Source organism: Stylophora pistillata, chromosome 11 (genome assembly GCF_964205215.1).
Source record: "Stylophora pistillata chromosome 11, jaStyPist1.2, whole genome shotgun sequence".
Classification (NCBI taxonomy): Eukaryota; Metazoa; Cnidaria; class Anthozoa; order Scleractinia; family Pocilloporidae; genus Stylophora; species Stylophora pistillata.
The window spans coordinates 9,103,458-9,128,328 of NC_142529.1; the positions used below are offsets into that span (position 1 = coordinate 9,103,458).

At 37.8% G+C, this 24,871-nt stretch overlaps 2 protein-coding genes and 1 pseudogene across 3 annotated transcripts; 2 read left to right on the top strand and 1 right to left on the bottom strand.

Moving 5' to 3' along the window:
- Nucleotides 1–530: 530 nt before the first annotated feature.
- LOC148719921 (kelch-like protein 12) lies at nucleotides 531–4,364 on the top strand (annotated as a pseudogene).
- A 1,747-nt stretch (nucleotides 4,365–6,111) lies between these two features.
- On the bottom strand, nucleotides 6,112–8,850 carry LOC111331512 (kelch-like protein 24). Its single transcript, XM_022936635.2, has one exon. The coding sequence runs from the start codon at nucleotides 8,377–8,379 to the stop codon at nucleotides 6,670–6,672; it is 1,710 nt and encodes a 569-aa protein (XP_022792370.2). The 5' UTR covers nucleotides 8,380–8,850; the 3' UTR covers nucleotides 6,112–6,669.
- Nucleotides 8,851–12,663: 3,813 nt separating this feature from the next.
- Nucleotides 12,664–24,626, top strand: LOC111345512 (kelch-like protein 40). Of its 2 annotated transcripts, none has more exons than XR_015993538.1 (4): nucleotides 12,664–12,861; nucleotides 13,738–13,818; nucleotides 14,179–14,258; nucleotides 23,807–24,626. XR_015993538.1 is itself a non-coding variant. In XM_088739728.1 (4 exons), exon 4 carries the CDS (start codon nucleotides 17,695–17,697, stop codon nucleotides 19,480–19,482), a length of 1,788 nt encoding a protein of 595 aa, XP_088595854.1. In that variant the 5' UTR covers nucleotides 12,683–12,861; nucleotides 13,738–13,818; nucleotides 14,179–14,258; nucleotides 17,680–17,694; the 3' UTR covers nucleotides 19,483–20,785. The 2 variants fall into 2 exon arrangements, 1 of the variants encoding a protein (XP_088595854.1); XM_088739728.1 differs by lacking the exon at nucleotides 23,807–24,626 and adding an exon at nucleotides 17,680–20,785 and having other exon boundaries at nucleotides 12,683–12,861.
- The last annotated feature ends 245 nt before the right edge of the window (nucleotides 24,627–24,871 follow it).

Sequence of the window (24,871 nt, forward strand, 5' to 3'; positions counted from 1 at the left end):
TTGCTGTTGTTAGGCGATTGTCTGCAAATTACTTGATGACTGAATCATTATTCTTTGACAGAATACATACTTACAAATGATCGATAGAGATTAATCATAACAAACTCCATCGGGAAATGAAAAAACTCTTTAAACTATAATCTGAAGCTGCTTCAATTCAATGTTCAGAAAAAAATACAGCTGATATCAAATTATTTTTCGATTCTATCACCTTATTTCTTAGGCACTTTGAGGCTGTATTCCACTAAAAAAAATTCTCTCTGAAGTGTATGGAAGGAACTGAGGGAATTCTGCTTCTGCATCTGCGCTTTTTTCTCCAATTTTGTAATGAACTGTAGTTAAGGAATATTTGTATTTAGCATTTCTCCACCGATCTTAACCTTGACTGAATGTATTTTCCTCTCCCATCTCCCGTACCCCTCCTGCCCTCATCCCCCGCGTCTGTCCCGATCCCTCAGTGCAGCCTCCATGAATCTCTTTCCTCTGCTGACCGGGGTAGCCTGGGTACCGCAAAGTTCTTTACTTTCCGCGTTCGTTTCTCTGACATTATTGATTATAGCAGTCTCTGCTAACAAACCCCGAAAACAAGGCTAATCCTGAGACAATGGATGATCTTCCACCCATCACTGTCACTGAACAGAATCCTTTCTGTGTGGAAATGATGAAACGGCTCAACATACAACGAAAACAAGGCCACTTATGCGACTTAACTTTGATCACAAAAGATGACCAAGAGTTTAAGGCTCACAGAAATGTTCTTTCCGCTGCGAGTCCGTTCTTTTGCAAGCTTTTTCAGAGCGACATGAAGGAAAATCGGGAGGGTGTCGTTCGGTTTGAGGAGGTTTTAGGATCTGTTATGGAAGATGTCCTGGAATTCATCTACACTGGGACTGTGGAAGTAACTGAAGAAAATGCCGAAGAGTTAGTCGCTGCAACGAATTATCTCATCGTCCCAAATTTAAAAAAATCTCTGGTCGATATCTACAGCAAAAAATGAGAAACTCCAACTGCATTTCAACCTTCTACTTCGCCGAGAAATACGACTGTGAAGAGCTTGTAAGCGACAGCAAGAGTTTCATCCACGCGAACTTCGCATCTGTGGCAGACATGGATGAATTCCTAAGTTTGGAAGCCAAAGAGGTGGAGAGATGGATTTCAAGTGATGAGATTGTTGTTAGAATGGAAGCTGATGTTTTCCAGATTGTGCAAAAGGGGGTTGAACATAACAAGAGCGAGCGGAAAGTAGCGTTTGAAGAACTTCTTCGTCACGTTCGACTGGTTTTCGTATCGCGTGACTATTTGTTGAATGTCGTGACAAACGAACTCGTGCGTGACAACCCTGGTTGTTTTACACTGATTTCAGATGCCATAGAACAGACTACGTTTCCAAGCGATGATGATCTTTCCCAGTCCCCCAGAAAAGGGCTTGACACACGTGCTATAGTGGCTTGTGGAGAAGACTATGCCTTTTGTTATGTCCCTCAGAAAGATGAGTGGAAAAGATTACCCAACAGGTTGGCAAAAGAGCAGTTCGACTTCCTTTCAACCCACGTGATAAGATTTCGTGATCAGTTGTTCATATTTCATAAGAGGGGTAGAGCAGAGAGGTATGATCCTGTCTTTAGTGGTTGGTCACCTGTCCATTTCCACATAGTTCATGATAAGTTGACTGTCATTAGAGGAGAGTTATTTTCTATTGACAAAAATTTTGGGGGAGATCAAGTTAATAGCATCATAGACATTAAAAAATTCCATGTAGAGTCATGTTCATGGCAAAATTTTCACTCCTCTCCTCAGTGCTACAGGAAAGAGTCTTGTGTCATTGGATCTGGTAACTTTTTGTATCTTTTGGGTGGGAAGTCCCCACATACATCCCAATATGTTGCAAAAGCTGACAGATTTGACATCACAGAAAGGAAATGGGAAGAAATCAAAGATATGCAACAAGCAAGAGGTGGGGCTTTTGGCATTGCCACTCAGGAAAAGATTTTTGTTGCTGGAGGTGCAGATAAAGAAAACACAGTGTTGAAAACATGCGAAGTGTACAACGTTTCCTCAAATGAATGGCAGTTAATTGCAAACTTGAATGTTTGCCGCACACATGGTAGCATGGTTTGTCTTGGTGGAACATTGTATGTGCTGGGTGGCTGTGACCAAACCAGGAAAAATGGTGAACATTCAGTTGAATGTTATGACTCCACACAGGGCAAGTGGATCATGAAGACAACCATACCAGTAAAAGGGGACTGTAAGAATAAACATACATTTAAAGGGTGTGTGCTGAAGTTTTCCAAAGGAGTATTGGACAATCTTGATGGTACAGTTGAAAGCTTGTGGGATAAATTGTTTCTGTTCAGGTAAAAGGACACATTCTTCTAACATCCCAAGTGGTTTTGTCATGCTATAGAGTTGGGAGAAAATGTGTTCTATTTAACAATTATTCCACGAGTGCGCGTTGGATATGAGATGAAAGATAGCCAACGAGGCGCATAGCGCCGAGTTGGCTATAATCATCTCATATCCAACAAGCGCGAGTGGAATAATTGTTTTATTAAAAACGTCCTCAAGACATTAGACAAATCTTACCAAATCTTAATTTTTTTAGCTCCCTTTTAATTTTAAACCGATGTGTATGCTTACCATATTTGTAGATTATGGTATTTTGGCTCATATACCATAATAGCTAAGCCAATAAAAAGTCTTGAATTGCATTATCCAATGATACAGTTTTTGATAATGCTAGTTACCTGCAGGCTTTATAACCTTACAAAGCATCCACTTGGAAAATGAATTTGCCAGTCAGATGATGTATACTAATATGTTCATTATATGTTGTGAAACATATCCAATGTCTCATGATGCTTTACAACACTTTGCCAGGGGGCTTTGGCCAGACTGCATGGAGCAGTTTATAATTTTTTAAGGAAAGTTTTGCAGATGTCCACAATTTGAGAATCAAGGCAAGATCACAACAGTGGGAGCTATGTTCCCTTCTCTTTTCAAACAGTGTGAGTTTTTTTAAACATCCCCTGCGAACCAGTACAGTCAAACCTTGATTATTTGGACTCATTGGGACTTGACCAAATAGTGCAGAAAATCAAGGGTCCAGATAATTGAGAATATGAAAACTAATGATGAACAAAAGCTGATTAAATCAAGAAAGGGATATTTCATTGAGAAACAAAACATTTACAAATTGTTTTGAAAAAGATATGGTCTACATCTTCACTGTCCATTGTGAATACCCATACACACACATGTGTATTTACAATTAAAATTACCACTATGAAAAATGTTTTTAAAATTGGAAAAGCGAGAGCAAAACAAACGTGCCTTCACTTCACTTTTCAATGCTGAAGTTTTAAAAAAGAATATGGCTATGGCTCTTGATCATGACAAATAAATATTTATGACAAAATTGGGACCAGAGAAAAAGTTCAGATAATTGAGGCCTGGATAATCGACGTTCGACTTTACCGAGAAGATGCAGGTGATGTGGCTCACGGTTTTTCGACCTTATTTGAGAAGACTAGATTGTCTAACAATTTGCAGATGTCATAGCAAATGGGGAAAACTGTCTTCAGTAATTTTAAGACCCTGATTGTTGGTCCAGTTTGAGACTTGAACTCTCTACCTCCTGCGTGGTAGTCGGCACTCAGCAGCATGAGCTAACCAGGCAACAGTTAACCATGCTCAAACTGTACTTAAATGAAAGAAAATTACCTCAAGAAAAATGCACCAAAAGAAACAATTTGTAACAGCAGCAGATCTCCTTGGACAAAGCTAGATAAGGTTAGGCAGCACAAAGAACAATGACTAAACTTTCCCATCTGAACTCTCTATCTGGGAAGGGAAGAGATACGAAATTTTCACTACAGATTGTTATGTGATGCTCAGATAACACTCGGCCTACTTTATTTCAGTGATACTGATTCCTTGATAAGCTTCTGCTTAGGTTTCTAGGGTTTAATTGTTTTGTTTTGTTTTATTCATTTTTGTGTTCCATTCATTTGTTTTTGGTTTCGTTTTACTTGTCACCAGTTTTCTTTGCAAATTTTGAGCAGGTGTCACTAATTTCTACACTTTTGAGAGACAAATCGAACACTTAATCTTGTAATTTTGTCATTTAAAAATGTTATTTTTTAATAATTGCAAGAGTCCTCTTTACCCTGGTTTCACTACAGCACAAATTTTTTAGAGGTTTCTTTTCTACAAATTTTAGGTTTTGCCGGTTAAAAAAAAAAAGAGGAAGTGCATTTGATCCAGGATGAGAATCTATTAGACCTACTTTTTTTCTTAAACAAGCCTGCTTGAATTAAGTTTGTATTGGAAACATCATTGAAAATAAAAATATACTTAAGACATTGCTGATTCTAGTGTTATGCAGCAAGTTTGTCACAATGAACCTAGTAAATGACACAAATCTAACAAATTCTCAGTTGATTCACCCCCCCTGCCAACCCTCCTCCCCACCCTGAGAAAAATTTCTGAAGTGAAGACATGTGGCAGAACATTAAGGCCTTAATATGCAGTGGGATTGGTTATATCATGGGTTAGCTACTTATTTAGACTGGTAGTGTTTCAGAAAAAATATACACGTAGTTATAATTGAAGCCTATAAAAGCTTCCATTTTATACAGTACTGCCTTTTTTAGGGGTGTTTGGGGAGAGAGCCTTTAAACTGTACATATTATCTTGTAATTCAAGCAGTAAACAAGACATTTTCTTGTCACTTATAACCCTAATAAGTGGACTGGGTTACCAACAACTTTTAGTGGCTCAATTGTTAGAGTATAGTCTGACTGTGAAATTATAACCAGGTGGGGTGACTATTTTCCTGCATGCATCACCGGTAGATCCCTAAGAGTGACTAACATGTAATTTCTCCTTACAAGATCACCCTGAATCAAAAACTAAAGTCATGAGAATAAAGGGAATGATCACTAACTAGAGATTACTAGCTCTAGATTGTTAAACAAATTCTCCATGTTAGCATCTTAGAAAATGTACAGAGAATAGTATGGAGAATATGCAGACTGACATTAGGGTGTGAAGGGTTTATAAGTTTCCAAGTTTACTTCGTACTATACAACTAGGTGAAGAAGAAAATGAGAAGTTGATATCATGGAGGTTTGTTTATGTGTGTACAGTGACCAAAGTAGCCGTAGCTTTCGTGTTGGTTATAATATTATGATTGGATGTTGAATCTGCAACCTCAATTTTTCAAATGAAAATAAGAGAGGCCATGTTTAATGAATGCAAGAATCTTACACTTCTCCAAGAGTTTAAACACCTAGACTTACTTGATTCTTTTTAAATTCTTTTTTATTATGATCACTGTTGGCAGTTATTGTTTTGTTGCTCCAAATTCCCTTTTTATTACTTCAGTTTACTGCTCCTCTGTGCTTCCTTTGAATTTCGTATAATAATATAAAACTTCATATAATTAACAATTATTCGACAATATTCACAAAACCTAAGGCAAATAATTGTTTTAGTATAATTTCAGGGCTGAACAACAGAGAAATTTCTAAAAACATCATAACATTTTAGTAACATTTATTAACATTTTATTTTAACATTTTTTAGTATAATTTCAGAACTGAGCAAAGAGTCTCCAGCAATCTGATTGGTCGAGTGGTTCCTTATATGAGGCTATATAAACCACTCCACGCGGTTTATATAAAATGTTAAAATAAAATGTTAATAAATGTTACTAAAATGTTATGATTTTAGACATTTCTCTGTTGTTCAGCTCTGAAATTATACTAAAACAATTATTCGCCTCAGGTTCGGTGAATATTGTCAAATAATCCCCTCAACTTTGTCTCGGGGATTATTCGACGATATTCACTAAACCAGAGGCAAATAATTGTTAAATTTAAACCGCATGGAGCAGTTTATATAGCATCATATAAGGAACCATTCGACCAATCAGATTGCTGGAAACTCTGCTTAGCTCTGAAATTATACTAAAGGTAATTATTGTTATATAATACAATATATAGCATTTTGTGCAGCAAAAACTTTTGTTGTAGGTTCATGACATGTTTGTTGAGAGAAAATTCAAATCATACAACAAACATATTGCAACTGAAGATGACATACATGTAAGAATGCCAAAAACTTTTTTTTTTTAAACTAAAAACGTTGTTTCTTTCATAAGGATTATAGTTATTCAGTCATTTATTACAGTCACATTACACTTGAAGTTCCAATTTAACCAAATATCCAGTCAATTAAACTAAATTAAGGTTCTGGTAAGTTTTTTTCTAATTGCAACACCATATGTGACTGAGTTCAGAAAAATAACAGTGTCATCAGCATACACTGATGAATTACAACCTTGGAGAACAGAAAACTCTTCATTTAAAACAACATGAATAACACCAGACTGAGAACTGATCTTTACCATAAAGTTGCATCCTGTCAGCTGCATCTTTTGGGGGCAAAGTTTAAGTTAGTCTCCTTCGAAACCTTACTTTGGATTGTCATGCAATGCATCCCCCATTGCGTGACATTCCAAATAACAGCTTTCTTATGAGACCATCTGGATTGGTAAGTTATCCTGAGCAGATGCTGGTCTCCTTTTCCTTGTTATTTATTGGACCGCTTCAAACCATTTCTCTTTCAAAGACAATGTTCATGGTGCAATGGTGCAAATCAGTCCTAATTTTTTTCCACCCGAAGTTTGTCCAGCACTCCTTTGGAGAGTTTAAGTATACAGCCGTTTAAAACCCCACTTCCCTGAATGTAATCATATCTTGGTGGTGCAGGTATGGTCGTTTTATGGATCCATTTTCCCTCTTCAGGATTATACCACTCAATCTTCAACTCACGACGGTCTTCCTCTCTTTCTCCACCTAACACATAAAGTTTCCCATTCAGACACACCATACTACCACGCATGCGAGAAACAATCAAGCTTCCAGTGAGTTGCCATTCATTAGTTGAAATACTGTACATCTCACAAGTTTGCAACACTGAGTTTCCTTCTCTGTGCTTTCCTCCAGCAACAAAGATTTTGTCTTTAGTGGCCACACCAAAGGCGTCACCTCTTTCTTCCCGCATTTCCGCAATTTCCACCCATCTTTTCCCCACCGTGTCAAATCTCTCGGCTTTTGTGACATATTCTCTAGTTTTTGGAAGCTTTCCACCAAAAACATAAAGATCACTGCCAGAAGAAACAACACAGGTTTGTTCTCTACAGGCTTCACTGGATGAAAGAAGTATCTCCCATGTACACTGCTCTACATCGTATATTTTGACGATGGTTTGTTGAGTAGAAGTCTTAAACTCAATTGCATACATTTCTCCTCCAACTATAGCCACCTTGAGAGAGTTTGCATGCAATTCCAACACAGACCAGGCATTAAAAACTGGATCATACCTCTCTACAAGGCCAGCTCCAGGAAATCTAAACAACTTATCCCGGTAGCTGACCATTTGGGCGTAGCCTGACCAGCTTCCATCTGGCAGTCGTTTCCACTGGTCCTTTCCGGGAAGATAACAAAAATTGTGATTACCTCCACACGCTACGATAGCGTATAGTTCGACTTCTTTTCTCGGCTTTTGGAGTACTTCTACTTCACTCGAGAAACTAGACATTTTTAAAGCCGCGGAGGTCAGCCTCAAACAAGCAAAGCTATCTTGAACAAGTTCATTTGTCACGACATCTATCAAGAAGTCACGCGACATCAAATCCAGTCTGACGTGGCGAAACAACTGTTCGAACTTTACTTTTCGCTCGCTCTTGCAGTGTTCAATCCAATTAAGTACGATCTTAAAAACATCAGCTTCCGTTTCAACAGAAATCTCGTCACTTGAAAGCCATCGCTCTACTTCTTCACCTTCCAACTCAAGGAATTCATCCAGTGCTGCTACGAAACGGAAGTTTTCGAGGACGAGTTTTCTGCTGTTGTTCACAAGCTCCTCGCAATCGTATTTCTCGGCGAAGTAAAACGTTGAAATGCAGTTGGAGTTGGACATTTCTGCCTCCAGAAGTCGCCCTGAAATAGATTTCAAGCTCGGCATGATCAGATAGTTACCTGCCGCGATCAGCTCCTTGGCATTCTCCTGAGTTACTTCCACAGTTCCAGTGTAGATGAATTCCAAAACATCTTTCATGACAGATCCCGAGATTTCCTCGAAACGAACAAAACCTTCTCGATTCTCCATCATGTCGCTCTGAAGAAGCTTACAGAAGAACGGACTCGCAGCGGAAAGAACATTTCTATGAGCCAACCACTCCTTGTCGTCGTTCGTCACGAGTTTTATATCGCATAAATAATTTTGTTGTCGTTGCATGTTGAGCCGCTTCATCAACTCCACACAAGTAGATGCTTGGTCCGAAGCTACAATAGGCTGCAAATCTTCCATCTTCTTGAAACAAATTACCAAATTCGTGGACTGAACTCCTTCAGATGTTGTCCATTTGTAGTCGATCACTCAACTTTATCGAAAACGGAAGTGCTTGTTCGATCTCAGTTTCCTCCTCTTCTTCGTGAATCGTAACCTCTGAAAAAAAAAACTGAAAAAAAGAACTGGAAACTAGTAGACGAACGAAATCATCAGAGACGCTTTGGTAGATGTCGAGTTCAAAGAATCGTGAGGGAAAGAGGCTCGACGAATTTCAAAAATGTTCTGACCGCAGAAGACCTTCCAAGACTGTCAAATTTTGCATTTCTCAGCCCCTTTTAATTGTGATAAAATATCTGCATCCCATTCTTGCCTTTTTTTATCTCGTCCACGTACTTATCCCACCCTCATTCTACCTTCGCGCCTCTCCCCCTTATCTCCACCAAGTGAAATGACATCTCCTAAGTATGGCTTGGCCGCCTTCAGCGAACCGCAAAATTTGTCAGTTTTGCTTTCCTTTTCACGCTCTGTTGATTCCTCGCGATCCACGGAAGCAAGGCTATTCATTCGAGAATGGAAGATCTGTCACCGATCGCTGTCACAGAACAGGATCTTTTTTGGAGTGGAACCAATGGAACGGCTCAAAATATGACGAAAACAAGGTCACTTAAGCGACATACCTTTGGTGACGAAAGATGACGAAGAACTAAAGGCTCACAAGTTACAGACATGCAGCACAAAAGGGCCGGTGCTTTTGGAGTGGCCTCTCAATAAATCATTTTTGTTGCAGGTGGGCACAAATTAAAATGACCGTTTTACGTTACTGGTGCAGATCGAAGGACAGCACAACCCTGGAAATGGCGAAAAAAACGAAAAAAGGTTGGGATAACAGACCTTTTTAACAAGGCTGATGATAAATGATTGAAAAATGCCCTCGGTATCATTTTTTTTAAGTCGAGTTCTCATGAGTTCTAGCAAGTATTTCTGCCAGCTCATCATCGTATTCCGTTTTGTGATAGTTGAATGGAAGTCACCGAAAATCTTTTTTAATTAATTTCGGTCCGACTTTCAAAGTCGGAAAACTCATTTGAATTACTTTACTTTACTTTAATCATTTTCTCAACAAACTTAACATATATACAAAGCTGAGGGGAAGGCCAAGAAACAGGAAAGGGTTCCCTTACAAAAGGCCACCCAAAAAAGAAAAACACTACACATACCTATATATCTTTGTAATAATATAATAATAATAATAATAATAACAATAATAATAATCATAATAATAATAATAATAACAATAATAATAAGAAGAAGTTAGGTTAATTTAGTGTCTAACTGGTATAAATAAGCCTTACAAAGACTCTTAACTGAATCAGAAAGAAACTCAGACTTTCTGACATGCACAGGTAAACAATTCCAGACTTTAACTGTTCTATGGAAATAGGAATATTTTAGCATGTTTGTTCTCGCATATTGAGTTTTAAATGACAAATCAGCATTTCTTAGTTCATATGCTGCATTTTTTCTGGAAATAATAAAACTAGATAAGTTAATATTTAAGAGTCCCTTTAAACATTTGTAAAAGAAGATCAAGTCAAGCAGAGTCCTTCTAGACTTAAGGGTTAGAAGATGGAGAGATTTCAACCGCTCCATGTAAGATCTTCCTTTGATCATGAGTCGCGTGGCTCAGATCTTCCTTTGATCAGTCGTCTCTGAACGCTTTCAATCATGTCCTGCAAAAAGGCTTGGTGAGGGGATCAGATTTCACAGGCGTATTCAAGGTGAGGCAGCACAAGGTGTCCGTTTAATTAGCCGCAGGATCTTATTTGCAGAATTTACTTTTGTAAAGATGTGGTCATGCCATGCTAGTGTGTGATGTAGCATTATACCTAGATCTTTTTCCGTGTCAGATAGGAGTAATTGTTTCGTACCAAGATGATAGATATTGTGGATTGGTTTTCTCTTCCTTGTTATACAGAGCTGTTTACATTTCTGTGAATTAAAGTTCATTTCCCATAGTTTACTCCAATCATGTAGAACTGACAGATCGTTTTGGAGGGTGTAACAATCATTAAGGTCGTTAATCACTCTGGAACACTTTACATCATCTGCATAGAGGGGAAGACTGGTACCAGTAGAAAGGTTTTCCGCAATGTCATTTACATATACAAGAAATAGAATGGGGCCAATGATAGATCCCTGAGGAACTCCGGAAGTAACTGGCTTCCAGTCTGACGCAATGCCTTCGATGAGGGTTCTATGACGCCTATTTGTAAGATAGTCTTTGATCCATGCTAATAATGGATTTCGAAAACCAAGCAATCGAGTTTATACATAAGTTTCTCATGTGGTACCCGGTCAAAAGCTTTTGCCATGTCCAGGTATATGACATCAGTTTGATCACCCGAGTCAAGTGTTCTTGCCAGTGAGTGAATATATTGAACAAGTTGGGTGACGCAAGATTTATGTTTTCTGAAAGCATGTTGTTCTGGGCGAAGAAGGTCGTCGACATGGCTGTAAATGTGGGTATGGACACATCTTTCAAGTCCTTTTGACATAATGGACAAAGGTGAGATACCTTTATAATTGGTAACTACATCTTTTTGACAAGATTTAAAAACAGGGGTGAGATTTAAATCTTTCCATTTCTCTAGGAAAACACCACTTGTTAATGACTGGTTGAACATTGATGTAACCGAGTCACTTACTTCAGAAGAAAACTCTTTCAAGAGTCTGGCAGTTATGCCATCTGGTCCAGGACTTTTTGATGGGTCCAGGTTTTCGAAGATGGATTTTACCTCAGAAACAGAAACAGTCACAGTTGAAATCTCATGAATAGGTAAAACAGGGTGAGACCCCGGTGGTGGAGGTTCAGCATAAACATGATTATAAACTAAGTGGAAATATTCATTAAAGAGATTTGCTTTACCAAAGGATGACGTGACTGGGTTTTTGTCGTCTTTGTTTCTCTTTATAGCCAGTGGAAGTTTTCTAGATTTTGTTTTAGTGCTATAAAAGCTCCAGAACTTCTTGGGTTCCTTTTCAACAGAATCAGCAAGGTTATTGAGGTAGTCAGTGTACTTTTTGGGGATCAGTTTCTTTACGTTTCTTCTAAGAGATTTAAAATTGTCGATATGGTCTTGGTTTTTTTTTATTTCAATGCTCTTCGACTGGCCTTGTCCTTTTTTCAACGCAGTGCCTTTACTTCAGAGTCTATCCAGGGGGGTGTCTGCTTGTCCCTGACCCTTTTGCGAGGAACAAATTCATTCACTGCTGCCCAGAAAAGGTCCTCCCACTTAATTACGTTCATGTTTATGTCATCGTCTAACATAGCAACATGCCAAGGTATATAGGACAGGGTTTTCCTCAGTTCATCCATGTCTGCTTTTTTAAAGTTTAAAACTTCTTTTGGCGTGGCTCTGAAGCATGTAGGTTTGATAGAGATACTGAAGGATATACTGAGATGGTCGGAATGTAAGAAACCCGCACTCAAGGACAGATTAGTAACTAAGTCAGGCGTAGAAGTCAAAACCAAGTCCAGAATATTTTTACCACGAGTGGCAGAAGTAATTACTTGATTGAGGAGTAGGTCGTTTATGATTTCGTAGGTCTTGAGGTAAAGTTGATCAGTGGAGAGGGGTATCTGATTTATCCAGTCAAAGTTCGGCAGATTAAAATCTCCAACGAGGAAAATCTTATTGAAAGTCGAGTTGTTAATACGGGAGCAAGATTCTTCAAGGAGAAGCATGTATTCTATACCAGTATTTGGGGGACGGTAGAAGACACCAAACAGGAGCTTAACACCGGAGGCAGTTTGCAGTTCATTCCACATTGGCTCACAATCAGTTTCCAGATCGTATCTTCTGACTACCCCAAAATCATTCCGTGATGCAAACAGAATTCCTCCACCTTGACGACCCTGACGATCTTTCTTGTGTAGCTGGTAACCTGTGGGAAGGATTTCATGGTCAAGAATACATGAGTTTAGCCATGTTTCAGTAACAGCGATGATATCCAGGTCAGCACTGTAAACTGCAGCTTGAAAATCCAGCAATTTGTTTTTCAGCAATCGAACATTTGTGAGTAAGCAACGAAGCCTTCCTGATCCAGAGGTGGGCTTTGGAAGGCTGGCGCTAGAAGAAAAATGAAGTAGCTGGGCCATAGTTTCGGTGGTCTGTGCGGAGTTTATTGTGGAGAAGTGATCTACAAGCTCAATGTCACTGACGTCGGCAAAAGGTAACGTGGATACAAATCATTTTCAAAATTAATATTCATATTTTGGCTTAGTTCTTGCACGAAGAAAGACCTTACGAACCACAAGAAACTTCAACGCCTTCTGCGGCGACTCGGAGGCCAGGAAACAGGTTATTTCAACTTTATTAGCTTGGATATTATATTGTTCGCGTCGTCAGTCTACCGTGCGTTTCTTCGAGGTTGTTTAGATGTCAGAACTCGACGTCAAGGATTGATGGCGGTCACTTTGTGATTTTGAACTTTCTCAAGGTGAGTGACTTACTGGCAAATACATTTTTTTAGAAATCTTGTGGTCTTGTTTCTCTATGCTGCCCTTGAAAATGAAATTTAAGAGTTAACAGCTGAAGTAACAGCAGGCTACACGCAGTAGAAAGAAGACATCATCCGCCACGACAGTCGCTATTGAATCGCATGATTTTTAGAGTGGTAACGAGAAATTTTAATTTTATCCTTACTATATTGATTATTTTTGTCCTTGTATATCTCTCGTCTATCTATTTTGATCCCATCAGCAACTATTCATGCTTAAAGCGTTTTAAGATTAAGCTTGTTTTAAACGGTTTTGCATGTCTCCAACCCCACACTGAGGCAAAAAGGATGATCATAAGAGCTTCTCGATCGACACAAAGCCCTTTTTGTTAACATCAAAAGCTCTGTACCCATCTTTACTGCACAGGCGAAATGGCAGAAGTTCTTGGTTATCTTAAATTTAGACTTGACTTTCGTTTCCAAAGATCAAAACCTCTGCAATTTTGAAAACTAGATCTACAGCAACAAAATCGACATCAACAGTAGATCTATGACATCAACAGAAGATGAATAGAAAATGTAAACAACTCATAAAGTATCATCCGTTTCTCACGGCTTAAATTGAAATTAAAATCTGGCTTTAGTTCTTGAATGCAAAATGTTTGAATTTTATAGTGATGTTCAGTTTTCTATAAGGCTGCTATGTCGAAATGATTCCACTTGACTTTGTGATCAGGGGTTTTGTCAAGTCGTCCCAGAATTCACTTGTTTATCAGGTTCATCGTGTTTAATTTTATAATAATGAGATTACTTATCTGCAGTTAGAGATACGTATGCATCTATCCTAATAAAAATTTTTTTATTTTCCGGCCGTAGCACAGCATCAAGCATGTGAAGAAAGAGACTGGAAATCAAGAAATTTAAGGAGGAAAAAAAAGGAAGTATAACTTATACAAGGTTTGTTATTTTGTTTTGTGGCGAATTATTTGTCTCACCTTTTAACTTTTGACAGCTTTCAACACCTAAGCCCTAATGTTTGCGGTTCAAAACAAATCAACATCAAAAGCAAGGGGAACTAAATAACAGAAAAAAAATATATTTTCTTGATCTGGCAGATTAAGGAGACATGCAGCAACGTTAGTCATTGCCGTTTTCATGAAGGAGTTACGACTGTGGCGTTACTGTTGTTGGTAGAAAACTGTTTATCAAAGAAATACCTGGTCATTTTTAACAGTGTTACAAACATATTGTTATCTCAGGCTAAATTACCATAGCAACGCTTTAGCTTGTCATTACATTTCTTATTTCCATTTCTAGGACAGCGTCAAGCATGCGATGGAACATTTCAAAGTCAAGAAACTCGAAGAAAAAAGAAAAACAGAATATCTTCTCACCAGGTTGGTTATATTCTTTTTCATAACAAGTTAAATATCTGTGGTTGTAAAAAACTGTAACCTGGATTTAACGAATACCTCAGTTCAAAACTCGCCAAATTAAAAAATAAGTGCATGCCATCGACAGAAACACAAGGCTTTTTTTATCTTTGCTGTCTTGAACCTATCTGACAGAGGTGGTTTTCGGTAGCTTATAGTCGATTTTGCTTTGATGAACTAGTAAAACCAATTTGTATTTATTGACCATCAAATATTGGTAGTAAAAATGTTTAGTCGATGATCATCCATTTTACCATTTAAGTCACCATAGCAACGGTTAAGCCTGTATATACTCCTTAATTTTAAGATCTAAGGCTCAGTAATCCCTTTTCTTATCATTTTTTATATAATGTTTACCAACCAAACTGTAAAAATTTCCCAAGGTGTACTTCATTGGTTAGCCAGTTAAGAGAATGTTTTGTCCCAGCTAAGAGAATTTATCGTCAAATATCGTTTTCGAAGTCTCGCTGAAATCAAAAGGTTATAATCTGCCCCCTCCCCCCCTCCCCCAACGATTACTAACAGCATAGCCTCCAAATAGTTAACGTAACTCGAATTCTGGATGTGAAGATTATCAAAACTTTGCAGAAGGTTGTCTTTAGAATATGCTGATCTGTATTTAACAGTACCGAAGTCGGCGAGGAAGAAAAAGGAATAGGGATCGCTGAATTTATTCAGTTCTAATTAAGGTGGCATACAGCCGTTGTGATAACTTTTTTTCGTGTCCAGTCGTCGTTGGAAGACGATGTTGAAGAAGTTTTCATAGCAATTTTCTTTAATGATAGAGTACTTTTTTTACGCAATTCAGTAAAAATTAAAAAAGGGAGATTTTTTGTGTCCAGAATTAATTTCTAAATCTAGGGTGCGTTTTGCGAAATCACAGGCTTTGCGGGCGTATTTTTTCCTTCCCCTCCCTCTCCCCCGTTGCCCATTTTCCACTTAACACCTACTCCCTCGGCAAATATTTCTTCGCCCCAATCCTCCCCAGTTACCAAATCTAAGATGGCGGCCTAATACGAAAATATGCACTCCAGCTCGTGCGCCCAAAATACGCCGGCACTGCAGGCTACTCTGTTCTTTGCTTGGGGTAAATGTTTAATGTCACTCTTTCAATAGATGACTATTTCCTTCATATGTATTACAAGCAATTTCTCAAGTTTAACTCTTTGATCTCTGAAAAAAAGACTAGCATCTAATTTCTCCTTACAATATCACCCTGAATCACACACTAAGGTCAGGAGAATAAAGGAATTGATCACCAACTAAAGAAGTTCATGATTGTTAAACAAATTCTCCTTGTCAGCACCTTAGGAAATGTATAGAGAACAGTATGGAAAATATTTATATTAATGTAAGGGTGTAAAGAGTTTATAATTATAATTAGCTAATGACTCTCCCACCTATCTTTTTGGAAATAAAGATAAAAGGAGCCTTGCATATTGGATGGGGGAACCTAACACTAATGCCTGGATTCACTTATTTCTTTTTGTTGATTTTCATCACTATTACTATTAGTGGTTTCTGTTTTGTCATTCTTAAATGTCTTTTTATTACTTTTACTGCTGCCCAGTGCTTCTATTGAATTCCATATAATAATAATTATGATTATAGTAACATATAATCTATAGCATTTTGTGGGGCAAAAAATTATTTCATAACTTCATAACATAATTTTAAAGTTGGATAACAAATATTTTATTGCAACTGAAGATGATATATACATAGGAAGGTGAAACAATTTTTTTCAAACTGGACTGGGGGTCCAAATCCACAGGGGGTCCAACTCCACAGGGGGTCCAACTCCACAGGGGGTCCAACTCCACAGGGGGTCCAACTCCTTTGAAACAGCAGTGATACTCTTAGCAAAGTAACAAAGACTTCAAAATTCAGTATCTAGCCTTACCTTGCACAAAATCTCAGATACTCACATAGAAATGTTCCCAATGAATGCATATCGCTTACATAAACATATGTTTTTTTCTCTCTTTCTTTTAAGTAAGAAGGCCTCCCTCCAATGGGCCTGTGGTTTCTGGAGGCTCCCTTATTGCAATCCATTAAAATATTGTTTTTAACTCACTTGGGGACATTAAATGAATGACTAATATAATATTTTATTTAAATTGTACTAAATATTCTGTCAATTATTACAGTCATACTATACTTGAAATTCCATTTACCAGCATCTTTAACTAATAAACTGAAGGTCCTTGGTAAGACTTTATTGATTTCATTACCATCTGTGGCAATGCCAAAGAAAAAAAACCGACTCATCAGCATGCTGCATGTGTTGATCTTAATTAAGTTATAATCTTGAAAAACAGAAGATAGATCATTATAAACAACACACTAAGTAATAGCAGACCAAGTAGACCAAGTGTGGATCCTTTGGAGACTCCACAGGAGACAATTTACATTTCTTTCATAACTGTCAATTACTGATCTTGATATTTACTCTTCATTACTTTAAATGTAGTTTTAATTTAACAAATCAAGCTCTGCACTAGCTGTGGGCCAAGTGGTTCTAACAAGTGAACCAAGAAATCAGAATTGAAGCACTTAGTAAATGTAACATTTATTCAGAAGCCCAAGGTCATAAATTCAACGTTGCTAGTGCTTCTGGGAATCTACAGATTAATTTTTCTCCTTTTCAGGATATCTCCAATTACTTGATGACTGAATCATCCTTTTGACAGTTCCTATGAATTACCAGTATTGATTAAAAAAACCAAACTCCATCTGAGATAAAAATAACTCACCAAACTGAAGCTGCTTTAACCCAATCTTTTGGAAAAAAAAAATTTTTGCTCCCACAGCTGATATTAATTTTTTTTTCAAGGTTATCACCTTATTTCTTAGGCACTATGGGACTGTATTTTTTTACTAAAAAAAATTTCCTCTCTAGTATATGGAAGAAAGTCAGGGAATTCTCGGTCTGCATCTGCGTTTAATTGTTTTTTTTTTTAATTTAATTTAATTTTATTTTCAACTTTTCAATGAAACATTGACTCTAAAAAGCCCCATGGCCGTGTGGACGAGCCAATTAACTAGGTATTTAATTCGAATCACCTCCTGTCTTACTCTCTTCTTCTACCTTCCCCAAGTATAATCTTGTCTCCAACCCCATTGCAGAAAACTCTACATTAATATTTAAGGAATATTTGCAGTTAGCATTTCTCTACCGATCTTAACCGTGACCAAATGAAGTTTCCTCTCCCATCTCCCGTACCTCTCCTGTCCCCAACCTCCGCGTCTGTCTCTTGGTGCAGACTCTCTCTCTCCTGAGCTGGGCTCGGAAGCCTGGGTGCCGCAAAATTCTTTTATTTCCGCATTCGTGTTTCAATATTACTAATCATAGTGTTCTCCCCTTGCAAATCCCGAAAACAAGGCCAATTCTTTGACAATGGATGACCTTCCACCCATCACTGTCACTGAACAGAATCCTTTCTGTCTGGAAATGATGAAACGGCTCAACATACAACGAAAACAAGGCCACTTATGCGACATAACTTTGATTACGAAAGATGACCAAGAGTTAAAGGCTCACAGAAATGTTCTTTCCGCAGCGAGTCCGTTCTTTTGCAAGCTTCTTCAGAGCGACATGAAGGAAAATCGGGAAGGGATCGTTCGGTTTGAAGAGATTTCGGGATCAGTAATGGAAGATATTTTAGAATTCATCTACACTGGAGCCGTGGAAGTAACTGAAGAAAATGCCCAAGATTTAGTCGCTGCAACGAATTATCTCATTATCTCAAATTTAAAAACAATCTCTGGTCGATATCTACAGCAACAGATGTGTAAATTCAACTGCATTTCGACCTTTTACTTCGCCGAGAAATACGATTGTGAAGAGCTTATAAGCAAAAGCAAGAATTTCATTCACGCGAACTTTGCATCTGTAGCAGACAAGGATGAATTCCTAAGTTTGGAAGCCAAAGAGGTGGAGAGATGGATTTCAAGTGATGAGATTGTTGTTGAAACGGAAGCTAATGTTTTCCAGATTGCGCAAAAGTGGGTGGAACATAACAAGAGCGAGCGGAAAGCAGCGTTTGAAGAGCTTCTTCGTCACGTTCGACTGGTTTACGTATCGCGTGATTATTTGTTGAATGTCGTGATAAACGAACTCGTGCGTGACAGTGCTGACTGTCTAAGGCTGGTTTCAGATGCCATAAAACAGACTATGTTTTCGAGCGATGATGATCTTCCCCAGTCCCCCAGAAAAGGGCTTGATACACGCGCTATAGTGGCTTGTGGAGGAGAAGATGCCCTTTGTTATGTCCCTCACAGAGATGAGTGGAAAAGATTACCTATCAGGCTAGAAAAAAAGAGGTTTGACATCCTTTCAACCCACATGATAAGATTTCGTGATCAGTTGTTAATGTTTCGTAGCTTGTGTAGAGTGGAGAGGTATGATCCTGTCTTGAATGGTTGGTCATCAGTCAGTATCCCAAGAAGGTCGTCTTTCAACACAGTTCAGGAAAAGGTGATTGTCGTCGGAGGAGAGTTATGTTCTATTGAAGAAACTTTCAGAAGAACTAAGGGGGTCAAAATCACCACACAGAACATTAAAAAATACCAAGTAGAGTCGTTTTCATGGCAAAACCTTCATTCCTCTTCTCAGTGCTACAGGAAAGAGTCTTGTATTGTTGGATCTGGTAACTTTTTGTATTTTATGGGTGGGAAGTCCCCTGATACATCCCAATATGTCACAATAGCTGACAGATTTGATATTACAGAAGAGAAATGGGAAGACATCGCAGAAATGCAACAAGCAAGAGGTGGGGCTTTTGGTGTGGCCACTCAGGAAAAGATTTTTGTTGCTGGTGGAGCAGATGAAGAAAGCACTGTGTTGAAAACATGTGAGGTATACAATGTTTCTACAAATGAATGGCAGTTAATTGCAAACTTGAATGTTTACCGCACACATGGTAGCATGGTTTGTCTTGGTGGAACATTGTATGTGCTGGGTGGCTTTGACCAAACTAAGAAAGAGCCAGAATGTTCAGTTGAATGTTATGACTCCAAACAAGGCAAGTGGATTGTGAAGACAATCATACCAGTGGAAGGGGACTGCATGAGGAAACATGCATTTAAAGGCTGTGTGCTAAAGTTCCCTAAAGGAGTATTGGATTTTCTTAATGATGCAAAAGCCGATAATTATTTAAGAATATTTGTGCGAACTGCCCGTTAGCCCATCAAAATAGAACTTAGTCCCCCACAGTCTTGAGACAAAAACATGTGCTCGTCTGACCCGCCATCTTGTTGTGTTATTGCGTAGTTTTCGGATCGCTAATTAAAACCTTTGCTGTTCTTGCTCGTTGTCCAAGTTTTATTTTGTTCGGATGACCTTTGCCACAAAGATGATTAACTGTACTCAAACTATACTCAAATGAAAGAAAATAATCTCAAGAAAATGCACTGAAGAAACAATTTGTAACAGCAGTAGAATTCCCATGATCAAAGCTAAGTAAGATTTGGTAGAACAATGACTGAACTTTTGCATCAACCTGAGTCAAGAAAGAAACATGGAATCTCCTTTGCAGAAAGTTATGCCATGCTAGCAGAACAACATTTGGCCTGCTTTCTCACAGACTGAGAAACTGAATCTTTTATAAGTTTATGCTTACTTTTCTGCTTTAAACTATATATTTTTAGTTTTGTTTTAATTTTATGTTTTTGTTGGTTTGCTTTTAAGTGCCCAGTGTCTTTGAAATTTTTTTACTGGCGTCACCAATCTTAACAAATCTGAGAACTTCTGAGAATTCAATTTGAAAGAGGAATTGAACTTTGTAGTTTAAAAAGGGCTAATTGTAAATAATAGAAATAGTGTTCTATATACACAAGTTTAACTTAAGCACAGTTTTCAAGAGTTTTCTTTTTACAAATGTTAGACTTTTTGCAATGAAAAAAGTGACAGTGCATTTGATCCAGGATGAGAACCTCGTCAGACCTGCATGCTTTTCACTAAAACAAGCCTACTAGAACTAAGCTTGTTATGGAAACATCAATAAAAAAAAATGCACTTTAGGCATTGTTGATTCTAGCAAGGTGTCTGTCACACTTGAGCCCAGTGAGTGGCCCAAGCCTCTAACAAATTCTCAGTCAATTCAACCCCCTTCCTTATAATCCTGAGCAAAATTTCAGAAGTAAAGTCACATGGCATAATGATAAGGCTCAAATATGCTATGTCATTGGTTATTCTATGGGGTAGCTACTTAATTAGACCGGTAGCATCTCAGTTTAAAATAAACATGCACTTGTATTTGAAAGCCTGTAAAAGCCTTTGTCTTACAATTATTGCATTTTTAGAGGAGTGATTGTGGAGAGAGCTCATTTCACTGTACATATTATTTAGTAATCTGGGTGGTGAACAGGAAATTTTCCTTGCTCAACACTTACTTAATATTTAGTGGTCTGGTTCACCAATAAGTTTTATGTAGCTACCTTGCTAGAGCTATAATCTCACTGTGAAATTATAACTGGTTGGGACTGAAGCTATCACAATTGACTTTTCTTTGTTCTTTGCTTGGGACAAATGTTTAATGTCACTCTTTCAATAGATGAGTATTTCCTTCACACACATTACAAGCAATTTCTCAAGTTGAACTCTTTGATCCATGAAAAGTGACTAGCATTTAATATCTCCTTACATTATCAGCCCTGAATCAATCACTAAGGTCATGAGAATAAAGGAAATGATCACCAACTAAAGATTACAAGCTCTTGATTGTTAAACAAATTCTCCTTGTCAGCACCTTAGAAAATGTTTAGAGATTCCAGTATGGAGAATATGAATACTGATGTTAGGGCGTAAAGGGTTTATAATTATAATTGTTATTTGGCTGTGTCTCACAAGAAGCGGGACCTACCGAATTCACAAATTTGATTGGCTGAAATCAATATTGAAAGCAGTCTAGATTTTCCCATCTAGACCAACATCTAAACCAGTCTAGAAAAGAAAGGTACAAAGAATATAAAAAATTGGCATAGAAGACACAGCCATATAATAAACATCTTATTAACCGAGCTAGGTCGGTCTGTATGGGAGAATCTTGACCTCGGTCACTGGTACAGACCTCACTGCATTTGGTCTGTACTGGTGACCTCGGTCAAGATTCTCCCATACAAACCTCCCCCTCGGTTAATAAGAACTAAATAATAACCACATGGATTACTTCGTCACGTTTGACTGGAATTCGTATCGCGTGACTATTTGCTGAATGTCGTGACAAACAAACTCGTGCGTGACAATGCTGGTTGCCTCAGGCTGGTTTCAGATGCTATAAAACTGATTGCGTTTTCAAGCGATGACGATCTTTCCCAGTCCTTCCATGGCTGTGACACACGTGCTATAGTGGCTTGGGGAGGAGAATATGCCTTTTGTTATGTCCCTCAGAAAGATGAGTGGAAAAGATTACCCAACAGGTTGTCAAAAGAGCAGCTCAACATCATTTCAACCCGCATGATAAGATTTTGTGATCAGTTGTTCATATTTCATAGCTTGGGTCAAGCAGGAAGGTATGATCCTGTCTCTAATGGTTGGTCATCATTCTCTTTTGACATAATATCTTTAAAAGTTCAGGACAAAGTGACTGCCATAGGAGGAGATATATTTTCTGTAGACAGCAAAGAAACCACCACAACAACCATTGAAAAATTATATGTAGAGTCATGTTCGTGACAAGAGTTTCACTCCTCTCCTAAGTGCTACAGGAAAAAATCTTGTGTCATTGGATGTGGTAACTTTTTGTATCTTTTGGGTGGGAGGTCCCCACACACGTCCCAACATGTTGCAAAAGCTGACAGATTTGATATTACGGAAAAGAAATGGGAAGAAATTACATAAATGCAACAAGCAAGAGGTGGGGCTTTTGGCGTGGCCACTCAGGAAAAGATTTTTGTTGCCGGAGGAGCAGATGAAGAAAGCATTGCATTGAAAACATGTGAGGTATACAACATCTCCACAAAAGAATGGCAGTTAATTGCAAACTTGAATGTTTACCACACACATGGAAGTATGGTTTGTCTTGGTGGAACATTGCATGTGCTGGGTGGCTTTGACCAAACTAAGGAAAATCCGGAATATTCAGTTGAATGTTATAACTCCACACAGGGCAGGTGGATTGTGAAGACAACCATACCAGTGGAAGAGTACTGTGAGAACAAACATGCATTCAAAGGCTATGTGCTGAATTTCTCCAAAGGAGTAATATATTGGACAGTCTTACTGATGTAGTTGAAAAGAAAGTTTCACCATGCCTAAAACAGTACTCAAATGAAGGAAAATAACCTAAGGTTGAACTCCACTAAAGAAACATTATTTGTGACAGCAAAAGAATCCCCTTGACCAAAGCTAGAAAAAGTTTGGTAGAACAATGACAGGACTTTCCTATCAACCTGAGTCAGGAAAGAAACATGGAATTTTCCCTGCAGAAAGTTATGCAAAGCTCATGAAAAAAGAAAAACTCAGGCTAGTCCATGCAGTTGCTCTCAGCTCAGTAACACTAAATCCTAAAGAGGTTTCTGCATAGTTTTCCTTTTTTTGGGTTTTTTGTGTTTTTTTGTTACTTTTTTAAATCTTTTGATTTCCATTTTCCCTTTTTTTTTTTTGATTTTGGTTCATTTTATTATTTGTCGGTTTTCTCTAAACATTTTGCATAGGGGAGGTAGGAGGGTTTGTGGAGATTGCATGGTTTTCATCATGACACAACAGAATTCCTTCAACCCTTCCCCTCCACCCCTTAGGAGATAAGTGATGACCAGTCTCAAAGGTTCAAACATGCCATGGGATTGGTTACGTACTATGGAGTAACTGTTTATTTGGACTGGTGGTATTTCAGCATGCAATTGTAGTTGAAACCCTGTAAAGGTTTCTTTTTTAGACAGGTATACTTCATGTTTTTAGGGGGCTTTTTTCGGTGAGAGCTTTCACTGTGCATATTATCTCATGCAAGGGTTAAACAGGACATTTTTCTTAATTACATTTGATTTTAGTAAGTGAACTGGGTCAACAACAACTTTTATGTAGCTCAGTTTTCAGAGTACAATCAAACTGTGAAAAAAAAATACCATTTGGAGTCAAGCCTTTGCAATTGACTTTTCTCAGTTCTGTTCTTGGGACAAAACTTTAATGTCTTTGTTAGGAAATTGACCCTTTTCTTACATGCATTAAGGTTATTTTTTTAAGTCAACCCTTTGACCCCTAAGAATGACTAGCACCTGATTTCTCCTCAAAATATTCCCTCAAATCACACATCAAGGTCATGAGAATCCAGGAAATGATCACTAACTAAAGAAGCTTGTGATTGTTAAACAAATTCTCCTTGTCAGCACCTTAGGAAATGTATAGAGAACAGTATGGAGAATATGCATACTGATGTGAGGGTATAAAGAGTGCATGGTTTAAAATTATGAATTTCAATAGTTGATGAATCGGCATCTTATTTTTTGGGGGGTTGACTCAACTAAGAAAATTCCACAATATTTAGGTGAATGCTGTTTAGGATTCCACACAGAGCAAGTGGATCATGGAGACAACCATACCTGTGGAGAGAACTGTAGGAAAATATGTGAATCCCAAGGCTGTGTGCTGAGGTTCTGCAAAGAAGTATACTTAGACAATTTTACTAAAATGTAGTCACATTTGATCTTAAACTGTGCCTCAAACTGTACTTAAATGAAGGAAAATTATGTTAAGTAACTCCATTGAAGAAACGATGGGATCCCCATGATCAAAGCTTGATTAAGTTTGGTAGAACAATGACTGGACTTTCAGCTTTAGTCTGGAAAGAAACATGGAAATCTCTTTCCATTGTTGAGCAACTGCAAGGGAACAACACCGACAGCCTGTTTTCTCCTGGAGATACCACATCCTTGAAATATTTAAGTGTATTTTTCTGTCATAAACCTATTCATTTTTTTTTTTTTATTTACTTTACTAATTTTTTAGTTTGCGTGATTTTTAAAATTGCTAGTTCCTTGGGAATTTTTGCACTGGTATCAATAGTCTTGACACATCTGAAAACTTCTAGAATTTAAGTTAAAAGAAGAATTGAATACTAAAACTGGTTATTTGTATTTTAAAAATGCTAATTTCTTGTTAATAATTGCAAAAGAGTTGTCTTTACTCAGGTTTCACTCAAGTCCAATTTTCAGGAGTTTAATTCCTTCATATAAATTTTAGGCTTTGCTTGATCAAAAAAAAAGGCAATGTTCTGATCCAAGATGAGAATATCATCAGACCTGGTACTAATAAATTAAGCATCTAAAGGTAAAATGACTGAGATAAAAATACACTTTACAAACTGGTCATTCAATCATTAAACAGGATGTCTTTCACACATGAACCTGGTAAAAAGCCCAGTTCTCTAACGAATCCTCAGTTGATTTAACCCCCTTCCCCACCCCTACCAAAATGTCTGAAGTAGACTCATAGAATAACAATAGGGTTTAAACATGCTATGGGATTGGTTATACCATGGTGTAATGTTTCAGTTAAAAAAATACAATCACTTGTATTTGAAAGTCTGTAATAGTCTTTGTTTATATATTGCCTGTTTTGGGTGGGGGGAGTGTTTGTG

What these genes read in the sequence shown, in the direction of transcription:
- LOC111345512 (XM_088739728.1), top strand. Translation starts at nt 17,695, where the DNA reads ATGGATGACCTTCCACCCATCACTGTCACTGAACAGAATCCTTTCTGT.
- LOC111331512 (XM_022936635.2), bottom strand. Translation starts at nt 8,379, where the DNA reads ATGGAAGATTTGCAGCCTATTGTAGCTTCGGACCAAGCATCTACTTGT.